Here is a 14,465-nt window from a genome sequence, read left to right as displayed (position 1 = left end):
GTGCTGACCAGGAGGTGACATGCAAAGACTCCCCCAGGATGGAGAGAAATTGAGGGGAGCAGACTGAATCCACAAGACAGGAGAGCTGAATAGGGAAGTACTTTGAAAAGCTTTTTGTCAAAAGTGGGTTTTCTTTGCATCTAGAAGGGAGAAAAAAATGTGGGCATTTGAGGTTACAAACTCAGTATGCTTTGAATCTCTTTCTGATTTTGTCTTTAAGATTTATTTTATGTATGTTAGTACACTGTTGCTCTCCTCAGACACACCAGATCTCTATCAGATCCCATTACAGATGGTTGTGAACCACCATGTGGTTGCTGGGAATTGAACTCAGAACCTTGGGAAGAATAGTCAGTGCTCTTCACTGCTGAACCATCTCTCCAACACTCTTTCTGATTATTTTTATTCTTCATATAAGCAGTTTAAAATGATGACAACTAAGAAAGTTCATATTTAAGCATGCTTATTCAACATTTCTGTATTCTTAGTACTCATTTGAGAGTCTAGAAAAAATAGAATCATTACATTACTGTTGTCAATATCATTGCCTTAACTCCTGCTTACTTCCACCACACTGGAATTTACTTTTTTTTTCTAGTTTAAACCTCCTTTTAAAAGACTATTTTATATGTATGAGTGTTTTACCTGGGTGTCTAGAGCCTTCAGAGACCAGAGGAAGGCATCAGATCCCCTGAAACTGGAGTTACAGATAATTATTAGCTACCATGTTAGGGATTGGAGATTGAACCTGGGTCTTCTGCAAGAAAACAAGAACTCTAAGTCACTAAGCCATCAATCCTTTCTTTAAGAGAGGTTTATTTTTTCATTCTTTTAATTATCTGTCTGTCTGTCTGTCTGTCTGTCTGTCTGTCTATCAGCACAGTATTATATATCCCAGTTTGATCACAAACTTACTATTAGTTGAGGCTGGCCTCAAACTTCTGATATCCTTGCTTTTATCTTATAAGTGCCTAGATTACAGGTAACACCACATCTGGCTAAAAGTAATTTTTGTTTAACTAATCCTTTCTATGTAGAGTAGGGTGTATTAAGAAAATATTTAGTCAGGTTAGACCACTAGCTTTCCATTTTGGTTAGAATCTGTACAAAATGCATACTTTGAAAACACTGTGTATCTACCTAATAGTATTCTCACACTGTTCTGACATGATATATTTTTATTTCTTAAGACAAGGTTTCAACTCTATAGCTCTGACTGTGCAGAAACTCACTAGACCAGACTGACCTTGTACCCTTAGAAATCCATTTGTGTCTGCCTCTCAAGTGCTGGGATTGAAGGTGTTTACCCATGTCCCCCCTTCTGACGTCTTCCTCTGGTTTCTGAAGACTGTCGACACATACATAGAGAACGTAATATAAACACCTAGGCCAAACACTCAGACATATAAAATAATCTTTTAAAAAGAGTTTTAACCTAGAAAACAAAAATTCCAGTGGGGTGGAAACAAACAGGAGTTAGGGCAAGATATTTATATATCTATACCTATATGTATATCTCTATCTATCTATCTATCTATCTATCTATCTATCTATCTATCTATCTATCTACCTACCTACCTACCTACCTACCTACCTACCTACCTACCTATCTATCTATCTATCTATCTATCTATCTATCTATCTATCTATGTGGTTCTTTATAAAAAGAAACAGTAAGGTTTAGCTTAAACACTAAGTAATGTTAAGATTATAGGAGCAGCATATGGCCATTTAGTCTTTTGATGGAAATCTTAAATACTTGATTTTGTAGCTCTGTGTTTTAGACCAGATTTCCCCCCAGATATGACCATAATAGCCCCACCCTGGCTGTAGAGCCATAAAATAGAGCAAATAGTTTCACAGTGACTATGTTGATTGCTGCAGAGCTAAAGGTTGTATCCTAGGTTCCTTATTTAGAAGACAGTTATCGTCTGCTCCCCTGTAAGCCAGACAGTGGCTCCAGCAGGCCCTTTGCTGACCTCCTGCAGCACTGGCAGGGCTAGGTTTTGGCATCGTGTCATTTTTTCCTCTGCTGGTGTCCTTGATGGTCCCTATTATTAACATTGAGAAATGTTAAAGATTTTAAGAGGATGTATATAAGTGAACACTAAAGCTAGAATTATTCACATCTATTTTTTTTCAATATACAGACTACCATTAATAAGTGTTGCTCTGGTCCAAGGCTGGGCGATGGGTGGAGGAGCAGAACTTACTACAGCATGTGATTTCAGGTAAGATAAAAATTACATTGCTGTAGGCATAAACATAATTAGCACATGATTGGCTTTAGTTTTACCATAATTTCAATATTTCATATATTCTTAAACAAGATAATCCATTAATGAATGTTTTCTTTTTACCAGTCATTAAAGTTAGATCATTTTTAGTTTAGTACAGCTGCTATTACTCAACTATAATGAATTAAAAAAAAAAACAAAAACAAAACACAGTGACTATTAATAAATGAAATCCATATTAGCAAAGATCCTAAGAGGAAAATCATGGAAGGCATAAGAAGAAAACTCTAAACCCAAGAGAATGATTCAGAAGAAGTTAGCAACTCAAAAACGCAAGAAGAGAAGAGACTGGACCCAGAGTTGATGGTGCTGTAGTTCTCATCAAGAGGGTTCTGCGATCCATGTTTTCACTATCTGTGATTCATAGCCACTTTATAGATGGGGAACAGAGTTGCAGGGCACTCTGGGAACTGATGGTTCTTCTTACTTAGAATGACTCTCAGCTTGTAGCTACAGAGGCCAAAAAATCTGATGCTTTGCCCAGGCTTCTTAGTGCTGTCGCAAAGACTGTGGGACCAACTCTGAGGAAACCTCTGTATTCTTTTATGTGCTTGTCTTGAGATCCATAAAAATGGAGGAAGACAGCATCACATTGAACTGTTCCATATTGACAGCTTTGAGAAGTCCCCAGAGCAGGAAGTCATAGCAAAGAGCTATGTTTGCAAGAAAGTTAGATGCTTCATTTTTAAAGATACATTTGACCCTTTTCCTGTTTAAAAAAAAAAAAAATGGTATGTGTATTATAAGGAGCTAAACTGGGAGCACAGCAAGGAGCCTGAGCCTGGCACCAGATATACTGTCCATCCCTCTGTCTGCTGCTTCTACCTGTCTGACTTGTGTGTGTGTGTGTGTATACATATATACATATACATATACATATACATATTTAGCATAATGCTGTATCTGTGGCGTTTCCACCCATGCCCCAGTTCCCAAATAACAACTCAGAGAATTATTATTTATTAATTAAATTCCTAGGCCATAAGCTAGGGTTGTTCTCAGAAGCTCATACCTTTTATTTACTCATTTTTATTATTCTATGTCTGCCACATGGCTAGTTACCTCTCCTCAGGGTTATTCGTACAACTTCCTCTGAGTCTAGGCAGGGAATCTCCCAGGCTTTTCTCTTTCCCATAGTTTCTCTTTCTGCTACGTGTCCCACCTTCCTATCCTGCCTTTTGCTATAAGTCACAGGCTTTTTATTTTAACAAATCAGAAGGTGCCTTAGGCAGGCAAGGAAGGACACAGACACACCTTCACATAGTGTACAAAAACATCACTTCAACATAATGCCTACCCTAAATGTACAGAAAATTTTAATATTTTATTAAAATTTATTTCTTAAACTTATCTTATTTTACCAATATACTCTTTAGTAGAAAAGTCAATAAATAATTATCTGTCATACTTTAAGACTGCTCTTTGTTTGATGTATTTTCACCCATAATCTTGGCTTTATGTTTTTTTAAAGTACTTTATTTTTATGTTTTTAAAAGTACTTTATAGCAATACAGTTGATACATTAAATAACTCTTATACAATGATTTGATATAATTTTAAACAGAACAATTTCAGATCCTAAAATTTTCCCCACAGAATACACATTTTTGAAAATACTTTTTAAAAGGATTTCTTTTCTCTTTTTTTGTATGACTATTTTTCTTCTTTGCATGTGTGTTCATGGAAGCCAGAAGAATGCATCAAATCCCCTGGAACTGACTTAAGAGGGTTTTGAACTGTGGTATAGATGCTGGGAATCAAACTCTCGTTCTTGACAACAAGAATAAATGTTCTTAACTGCTGAACCATTTTTCCAGAAGTCACTTTGTTTCAATGTGTTTAATTCTTTGTTTTCTACACATTGTGTAGACTTCATCTTTTAAGATGTTGGCACATACACTAAGAGATGAGCTTAAGTCAATTTTTGACCCAATTTCTAAAGCTAAGGACATGACCCTTAGGCTCTAGTAAATAGCATGGTAGACGTTTCAGTAGGTTATGTTGATTAGAGTTACAAAGGGTTTTGCTTTTAAATAATCTTATATTGAGATCTAAATTCCATATAATCAAATGTATCCATTTTAATTGTATATTATAAAAAATTTTTGATGACTGTACATACTCATGTAACCACTACAGTTAAGATATAGAACATTTTTTATTTCTCTTATGTGCTTGTCAATAACACTACAATAAAAATGGGTATGCAGGTGTCTCTACTGTATGTTGACTTAGATTTCAAAAGGTCTATCCACTGGACTTACACATCTAACTGGATGATCTAGTAGATCTTTCTGTGTAGGCAAGTGCATGTGAAGTGTAATTCCACCTCATCCTCTCAGATGACTTGGTCATAGGCTTGTACCTCTCTACACTTGCATTTTCAAAGATTGATTTATTTTATGTATGTGAGTCCACTGCAGCTGTCTTCAGACACACCAGAAGAGGGCATCAGATCCCATTACAGATGCTTGTGAGCCACCATGTGGTTGCTGGGAATTGAACTCAGGACCTCCGGAAGAGCAGCCATGGCTCCAGCCCCCCAACACTTGCTTTTTCAAAGAGCAGAACATTTTAGTTTTTAAAGTATGCTTAGGTTTTCATTTTAAAATATTTACAAATGTCTGAAAACTTTTACTCAGTCTCCTCAAATGCTAGTTACCAGCCACGGTACAATTACAAGTCATGAAAGTCAAAGAGAAGCAATACTTTTAACTAATCTGTAAATGTGATTCAGTTTCTTTTCCATTACCATTTTAATATCCTTTTTTTTTTTTTTTTTTCTGGCATGGGATCCGATCAAGACTCTATTTTGCTTGATACAGATATAGACATCCTCACACGTCTGTGTTTAGCCTTTCTGTCCTTTTACATGTACATGCTATATAACTTGAGTGTAGATTTTAGTAGACCACATGAATTAGGATCATACCGCTTTCCTTTGTTGGTGGTACTGGGTACTGAATTCATGGATATGTTGGCCGTCTGCCTACTACTGAGCTACATCCCCTGACATTTTGTTTCTGTAATTTTGAGATGGGTTCTCACGAAGTCACTAGGGGAGAACTTTAAGAAGTGTTGATCCTACTTCTGCCTCAGGTTTTCAGGAAACTAGGATTAGTGATCTGCATATCAGGCCAGGCTAGGGGTGTAATCTGTTTATTCAGTATTGCAACCTCTGTCTTTTAATTGGTGAATGTGTACTGTTTTATACTCATTGTTGCTATTGATATGATTTTATTTAAGTCTATCATCTTCTTAAAAATTATTTTTATATGCATGAGTGTTTTGGCTATATGTATATATATGTACCACATGGTGCTCTCAAGAATGCAGAATAAAGTGTTGGATCCCTGGCACTGGAGTTATTGGTCATTGTGAGCCACCGTGAGTCAATGCTGGGACCTGAGCCTCGTCCAAAAGCAGCAACTGCTCTTAATCACTAAGCTAACTCTCCTGCACCATCAAGCTACCATCTTAGTTTAGGATCTTTTTTCTAATGACATGGTTCTGTCTCCTCTTTCTTACTCTTACTCTTTTCTTGCCTCATTGTAGATTATGTAATTCCATTTACTTCTATCAACGAGAGAGAGAGAGAGAGAGAGAGAGAGAGAGAGAGAGAGAGAGAGAGAGAGAGAGAGTGAGTTAGTTCTGAATTAACAGTATATATCTTAAAGTGGTCACAGCACTGCACAAAATCCCAAACTAATTGAAGTACTACTCTATTACACTATACCCTTTGGGTATTATCTTTATTTTGCTTCTATGCATTGTAACGACACAGTTGCTAGAGTTGTGCTTTAGTCAATCATTTAAATACACACAGTGAAAGTAAATTAGCAAGCCAATTGTTTATATTTCCATCAGGATGAATATCTGGGTTCAGTACATTGGTTTACATTGATTGCCAGCCTGACAGGATCTAGAGTACTTCAAAGACAAACCATGGACACATCCATGAGGATTACCTAAATTAGGTGAATTGAGGAGGGAAGATTCTCCCTTACTGTGAGTGGCACCATTTTATGGTCTGGAGCTCTGGTCTGTATGAAAAAGGGGATGCTTACAGAGCACCAGGACTTAGAGCTTTCTGTTTCCTGAGTGTCCCTGAGTGTACAGAGCAGCCCCCCACATTCCCAATGTTATACCTTCCTTGTCATAAGAAAGTATCCCCTCAAAAACTGAGCCAGAATAAACCCTTACTTCCCTCCCTCCCTCCCTCCCTCCCCCCTCCCTCCATCTCTCCTTCCCTCCCTCCTTTGTTTCTTGTTAAGACATTGTGACCTCTCTGGGAGAAGAATAACTATCACAGACTCCACATAGTCACTCTATGGATTTTTGTCACATTTTTTTTAAAGTCATAAATGTAGATGAAAGTTTCCCTAACAAGGAAATTCCTTTGGCTCAGATTTATTTATTTTGTTGAATGGTATTCACTAGTTTAGAAACTCAGTTTTGATAAGCCAGTCTAACATTTTGGTATGTATATTGATGTATATCAAGCACAAAAGTTGTGTTTCATGAGTTGTTACAAAATGAGAACCTAGGAACTCCTGACTCGGTCAACACTGGCAACAGTGGGCACCCGACAACACTGCTGGAGCCCCAACTTATTTAACCATCTTCACAACCTCTCACTTCCACACAGCGTTAAAAAGTGCTTTCCCATCTCAACGTCATATCACAAAGGATAACAGACAGAAGCAAACTAATGAATAAGAACATTTTTGTTTTCATTTGATAATTAAGGACTTGTTTCAGTTAATAGTAAATTTTAAGTTTATGTAGGAGATAATTTATCAAGATCTCAACCTCTTTGAAAACCAGTATAAGGGAATGGATTCATAGATGCAACGGGAAAAAGAGAAAAGGTTATTTCACGTTACAGCACTCTCTGTTGTCCTGACTTCAGACAGCATTAGGGGCCTCTGTTTTGTTCTTTGAGGAAGCAGTCGTGGCTTTATGGGTGATGTGAGACTAATTAGGAAATTCTTTATGTATAAGTTGATTAAATGCTGCCCTTACTTTACCCAGAGATACAAGTACTTAGAGAGTACAGAATTCAAATATGTAATTGTATACACATATAACATCTCTACAGAGTTCTAGGCTATGCAAACAGGTACTAACACACTTAATGTGCTTCCATAGGACCACAAGTTAAGAACTTTTAGATGCTCATTGATAAAAATGAAAATCCTTTGATGTTGTATCTTCTTCAAGTGTTTACTAGGTCTCTGTATCATCTTTCATATTAATTTTCCCCTTTATAATTTAGAATACTTAGGACTTAGGATGAGAGAAAAAAATACCAGAGAAGACCATCAGAGATAGTCATTGATATACTTAATCATTCAAATACTGTGTCATTCCAGAGTTTTATGCACATTAGGATCTTACTGAATATTTGTTGTGATATGCATGATTATGTCTCTATTATCAGATACATGCAGTAGCATACCTGATATGTATTTAAAACAGCTTTTCAGTGACAGCATTGTCACTTTTATGGAAATAATGCCAGTGTTAGCTCAACGTTTTTTCACACCTCTATAAGCCAGGTATAGCCATCTACAAAAAATGCATGTCTTTGGTTCCTAAAAATTTTTCTAGTAGTATGTATTTGTTATTTACTAAAGAATGTATCCACAGTTAGTTATAGTATCCCTCCTCTTATCAAGATTTTGCAAGTTTTGTTACAAATTACCTGTAGTCAAACTACAATCTAAAAAATTTAAATATAAATGTATGGCAGTAAACACTTTCTGTTTCAGATTGCATGCTCCTGTGAGTGGACTGGTGACATCTCATGTCATTCTACCTTGTCTGATTAGAGGTGAACTATCCCTTTGAACTGTGCAATGCTGATACCTGCCCATTAGTCATTAGTAGCTATCTAAGTTATCAAAGCCTCTGCCATGGTATCACATAGGCTTAAACTCAGTGCAATTTTTATTTTACTTAATAATTGTTATAGAGTAGTGATATTGGGAATCTTATTTTGGTATACACTTAAAATTGATAAATTTATTTCTGGTCTTAATTTTTAGCTGTATTTCATTAAATCAACTTTCTTGTTGGTATATATGTTTGGGTAACTCATATATAGGATCTGTTGCTAGGTGTGTTACCTTCTGTAGAGAAGATAATAGAAACCAGTTTTGTTTAAGTGAAGAAAAAACTGATTATTACCATACATGTTTGAAAATCATCATCCTGGATTTCTGAACCCTTTTCAATCCACATCCCAAGAGCATCTACAGTATTAAAAGTAAGGGCTCCAGAAAGGACTGCCTGCTGAATACACTTTGTTACTAGCTCCAGCCACAACAAAGTGGAACCTTAATGCAAGTCACACTGGCTGATATTACTCCCAGTGCCTTACTAGTTATCTCTATGCCCAGTGACTTACATGAGTATCTGCAAACATCAAAAGCTTTCATAGCACTGCACTCAAAAGGGAAGTTCCTATTTAAAGTATGCACTGTGGCTCCTGTAACGTCCTTAGCTTTCTTAGCCTCGGTAACTGTTTGGAGTCCATTCCGCTGACATTTTCACCCAAGCAGCGCTTCTCTTTCCAGGGAAAAAGTAGTTTGGCCGATGGAATAACTTAGTATGAATAATAGCCCTTTCCCAACCCCTCAGTCACCAGCTGGTAATAGATTTAGTGTATGTAATTGTCAGAAACATTCTCCTGAATCAGACATTTCATGTGAATCTTCCTAAGAGAATAAAGGCCGAGGGCTAGAGAGATAACCCAGGTAAGTCAATAGCAAGTTCATACTAGTTTTTAACAAACTTTACTTCCCGGAAAGATAGTCGATACGCATTGTCTGTCCTGTTCCACTTAACCTTCCTCATACCAGTGCAGTGATCTTTCTAATGTTTATGTTGTTACCTATATTTCCTAATTTCCCTTAAGAAACCTTAAAGGCATAAATGTCTGTTTTTTTTTCCCCCCCTTCATAATCAGTTTGAATCTTCTACTTCAATCCCATGTCTAGATAAACAAAATTTGGAAAGACAAAAACCATATGTCTATTTTATGGTCTCCATTCACGTAATCATCACTGAAGATGGCCCACTACCATACTGGGTTTCACAGTGTAAAGATAGTTGTTCTAATTTTAAACAAATTAAGGATTATATAATACTATAATAGACAAGGAAACAATTTAGAATTCCTACAGACAGTGTTTCTGTGCTAATTAATGGTTCTATGAAATTATAACAAAAGCTAATACACAAAACTTATTGTGTGTGAGGCTTTAATATTTCTAAGTAAAAGTACATTATAGTAGTGTATCATAGATTTTTAAAATATTATTTATAAAGGAATTGGAAACTGCATGCTCTAAGTATTTATTATATAGGAACACACTTGATAACTAATGTTCTATGGTATAAGAACTGCTTTATAGACAAGCAAACTCAGGCCAAGAGAGGGCAAGTAACTGCTTAGCAGCTACATAATGATATTCCTCTTCCTCTGTCTGTGTGTCCTGTTCCTTGGCTGCACTCTATGGGGTGCAGTGTGAAGCCAGAAAGACTGTGTTAGGAAGCCCAGCTCCAGAGGCTGGCAGAGTCTCCATGCACTGCAGGGGAAAGCTCTGCAGTCTTCTAGTTCAGTACATATCCCGCCTTTTATCACAGGTCACAATACCTTTCTTCATCAGTGAACACTTTAAATACTGGTTTTCTTGTATATATTCTATAAAACACGTCCTGTTGAGTAGTTTGTTAAGTTCATTTAAAAGCGTTCTTGGGTATGATTACTAACCCCGAAACTTGGGGTTAACTCATCAGAAAGTAGTAGAAGCACAGAGTAGTCTTTCCTTTCTTAGGTCAGTATTAGATCTGCATCCCTGTCAAAAGTACCTGTCAGGCCACAGAGATGGCTCAGCAGGTAAAGATACATGGGTTCAATCTCTGGGTCCCACATGGCAAAAGTGGAGAACCATTTCCCTTACATTGTCTTGAGGCCTGCATGGTGTGTTGTGGTGTATGTGTCCCTATATACACGCAAAATAGTAGTCTGCCCAGTATGGGCAGTTTTTGCTACAACTCTTCCATCCAAACAGCTGTAAGAAACGTACTAACATCTGATGAATTTCATCTCTTCCTTGCCATATGTCAATGGCACATAGAACTTTTATGTCAAAGGGAGTTTACTGGTTTTATAAATGGAATATTATGTCTTTATAATTATAAGGGCTAAGTCTTCTTTATGGGTACATAGACTCTCCCTAGCTGTAAGCAATAGCAATACGTACCTAGTTACTACTAGGTAACTGCATGTGAATTACTTCTTATCCTGGAAGGTGATGAAGCAGTTTTTATTTTGAGATATATCTTATTTGATTCCATAATTTTCTCTTGAATTATATTTTCCAAGGCTTGAAATTTTTAAAGTTTAACTTTGTGAGGCTAATAAAGAATCTTGTAAAAGGTTTTCTGCTAAGTGCTATGATCTGTCACTGTTGAGACACTAGTGGATTTTCAAAATTATTTTTAATGCATACTAAAGGGTATGTCAACACAAGCATACTAGCTATGTAATTTATAAAGAACATGTCAGATTATTGTGCATGCTTTTACAAGAATCTTTTGAGGATTTTTTAGTTGTAAAATAGGATTCAAAAAGGGCAAACTTGGGGCCATGAGTTTGGCTCAGTGACTGAAGGCACTTCCCACCAAGCCTTGACAACCCAACCAAGTCCCAGCCACAAGACTCACATGGTATAACCTCCATACACATGCCATGGGATATGTGCCCACATACGTATGAAAAATGTGATAAATCTTCAAAAACTGACAAAAGTGACCTTGTAAAAATGAAGAAACAAAATAAAACAAATGTAAGGATGGTTGCCTAGGTTTCTTAGAAGTTATGGAGCTCATGCAGTGTTATCTACACTGTACCAATATGCACTGTCTTACTCATTTTTATGTTGCTACAAATAAGATTACTCCTTACATCATTTTCTCAGTTGTCATAGCTAAGCCGACACGTGTCAATTCCAAAATTTGGTTTAAAACCCAGCATATTTAAGTAATTATGCTACTTAAGAGGAGCAAATATTTCTGTTTCTACACTGTTAGACATTATATTTTGCAAATTTAATTCCTTCTCAAATTTTTGGCAGATTGCCATTATGGGATTAGATTCAGGTCCTTTTGATGAAGATTGCTCTGCTTGATACCCATTTAAAACTATTTCTTGAAGCCATTTCCAGTAGAAGCAATTGCTTATCATTGTGACACATTTCTGGTGTACTTCCAGAACTTCTCTGAGTTCTGTCCTCAAAACTTCTGAGGACAAAGGTTCCCAGTGGGTTACTAGGCTTTTGCAGGAATTCTCCACTGTAGTGTTTCATGATTCAAGGTCAGGCTGCAGTGTAAGACACTTGGTACTATGGGAACTAAGCCATCCATAGTTGAATGTACAGTGTGCTGGAAGGCAATGTGTCACTTCAGCTCTTCCTTTTTACTGAGTAGTTTTCAAAATGACTATTCTTAGGAAAATACTAAAATTTCAGTTTGACAGTTAGTTCAAATTAAGTTTTCACATAAAAAAAAAGCTTTCCATTGTTGCATACAACAAAAACATTGCACAAATATCTTAGAGATAATGTACACACTAGAACTTGGAGGACCCTGGTTACACAAGTAACTAGATGTGAAGCTTCTTTCTACATCCACCAGTTATTCTCTTTATGAATTGTACCATCCATAAAAACACTAGTTGGGTATAACTCCTATGGGAACTTACTGCCAATCCAAGCTACTGCCATTTTCTTTATGGTCATTCCTGCTGCTTCTGCTTCGGTCTAGCTTGGATTTATGCTGTGAGATTTGCATCCAGACACTGACGCCAACTATCTAGGGGTCAAATCCTGGTGTTAACTAAAGCTGTACGACTTTGGATGAGCTATTGGCTTCCTTTGCAAGTTTTTTCAACCATAAAAATGAAGAGTATTTATATCACAGTTACTTTTGAGAATTTGGCGCCATAAAGTTCCTTAAATAAGAGGCTGTGTTCTTATCAAAATTTAGAAAAGTTGAAACAAAAATGTTACTTTTAAAAGCAAGTGTTTGTTGAGTAGTATATGGTAAGTTAAATTCTAGCTGGGACATTTTTCCAACGTTTTTATGTCTGCCTAAAAAGATCAGTGATTTCCTGTCAGGCCAGGAGCATTGACTACTTTATGGTTCTAGTATATACATGTAGTTAGTTTTTCCTTTTTGTTTTTACAGGTTAATGACTGAAGAAAGTGTGATCAGATTTGTCCACAAGGAGATGGGTATAGTTCCGAGCTGGGGTGGTGCCAGCCGGCTGGTTGAAATCATTGGCAGCAGACAAACTCTCAAAGTGTTAAGTGGGACTCTCAAACTGGATTCCAAGGAAGCTTTAAATATAGGCTTGGCTGATGACGTCTTACAGTCCTCAGATGAAGCTACAGCTCTAGAACAGGCACAAAAGTGGCTGGAGCAATTTGTCAGTGGACCCCCACAAGTCATTAGGGGTTTAAAAAAATCTGTCTGTTCTGGCCGAGAATTGTATTTAGAGGAAGCATTACAGAATGAACGAGATGTTTTGGAAACACTGTGGGGTGGACCTGCAAATTTAGAGGCTATTGCTAAGAAAGGAAAACATACTAAGTAGTTTTTGAAATGTGAGTGTCCTGCAAGTGAAGCTGCAGTGGGAGCCTGCATGGAGGTGAGATGACACTAGAAATAAGCAGCAGAAATCATCCGAAGGGGACTGCTTAGATGCTTATTTAGTTTGGGTGGCGTTCTCCATATTTCAAATCAGTGCTCTGCTGTCTGTCTGTTTGTCTCACCGTTTAATACTTCTACCAATTTTTACATTCCTGTAGTAATTCTTAGCCTGGGCTTATATTTTGTGACATACTAAATTAACCTTTAAGAAAGGGTCTTAAACTTGCTACACAGCCAAGGGTAGTCTTGAATTCCAGACCCTCCTGTGACCGCCTCCCAAATGCTTGTTAATACTGCTGTTTCTGGCTGTTTCAGTCCTTCTTAAGGTGAAATAATTTACAAAAGCAAAGTTAAAAACAGACTTACAGGACCTTCGTAAATCTTTCAGATGAAGCAAAAAGCTGGGAGAAATTAGAGAGGCATGTAAGAAATATTAGAGAGAGAGAGAGAGAGAGAGAGAGAGAGAGAGAGAGAGAGAGAGAGAGAAAATCCTCTGTGCACCTAGGATTCTGATGGGAAATGGTTCTTCATTTAAAGAAAAAAAGGTGCATCTTGCCTCTGGTGTGGGAGCTTTTGTTGGTCTTTTCAACCATCTTCTATTTTAAAAGACTACTGAACAGTGAAAGCCACTGTACTCAGCACCGGCTGCTATACAGAGTAGCACTGTATTGGTCCCTGGAATTTTCAAGTTAATAGTAAAACACTAATGTTGATAGGGTTTTTTAAATTGAAATTATTAAATATTCATGAAGCATCCTTTTCATTTTCACCAGATTTATTTTGAGTAGTACCTAACTTTAATTTTTGTGTGGCTATCTTTTAATAAATAAATTTAGTATAAACAAATATCCCAAACTTTGTCTATTTCAGAATTCACTTATTAAAAACTGTGTAAGAATTAACTTCTAACCAGTCTCAACAAGAGGTAAAATGTAAGCCGCCGACCTGACGTTGACTAAACGGAGCCGCAGATCTGTCAGCGCTGCCGCTTTGACTCCTATTCGCGTGCCAGCCGCGGCAATCCAAGATGGCAGCTGCTTAGGCTCTGGTAGTAACTACCAGTGCATGCGCAGTGCACTTTGGAATTTGGCTCCAGCCCCTCCCGAACGGGGCATGCAAATGAGGTACCACTAGGGTACCACAAACCTGACCAGTCACCCCCTCCTGGGCGGGGTATGCTGAGGGGTATGCATATGAGGCACTGCAAATTGACCAATCGTGCACCTCCATGCGCTTTGCTCCGCCCAGGGCTGGGGGTATATAAGCAGCCCGTTCTGGGCATTCAAGGTCTCTCCCAGAAATCTAAAAGAGCGCTTCCAATAAAGGCTGTTGAGAAGGATCAGGTTTGTCGCATCTTCCTTGCTGATCTAGCGGGGGCGCGACAGTAAAAGACACTCAAAATAATGACATTTTTGTTGTTTTAGCACTCCATTAACTTGATAATCC

General features: G+C 37.4%; 1 protein-coding gene across 7 annotated transcripts in view; it reads left to right on the top strand.

Annotated features, from left to right (window-relative positions):
- Positions 1-13,867, top strand: part of Echdc1 (ethylmalonyl-CoA decarboxylase 1) — a 31,718-nt gene extending 17,851 nt beyond the window's left edge. For all 7 annotated transcript variants that reach the window (XM_076927946.1, XM_076927944.1, XM_076927943.1 and 4 more), the window contains exons 5-6: positions 2,151-2,231; positions 12,555-13,867. In XM_076927946.1, coding sequence (XP_076784061.1) covers positions 2,151-2,231; positions 12,555-12,963 — 490 coding nt within the window. In that variant the 3' untranslated portion in view covers positions 12,964-13,867. The remainder of the gene's footprint in view (positions 1-2,150; positions 2,232-12,554) is intronic.
- The last annotated feature ends 598 nt before the right edge of the window (positions 13,868-14,465 follow it).

This window comes from Arvicanthis niloticus, chromosome 30 (assembly GCF_011762505.2).
Source record: "Arvicanthis niloticus isolate mArvNil1 chromosome 30, mArvNil1.pat.X, whole genome shotgun sequence".
Classification (NCBI taxonomy): domain Eukaryota; kingdom Metazoa; phylum Chordata; class Mammalia; order Rodentia; family Muridae; genus Arvicanthis; species Arvicanthis niloticus.
The sequence above is the reverse complement of the archived record's forward strand: the minus strand, read 5'-3'. Positions and strand labels throughout refer to the sequence as shown.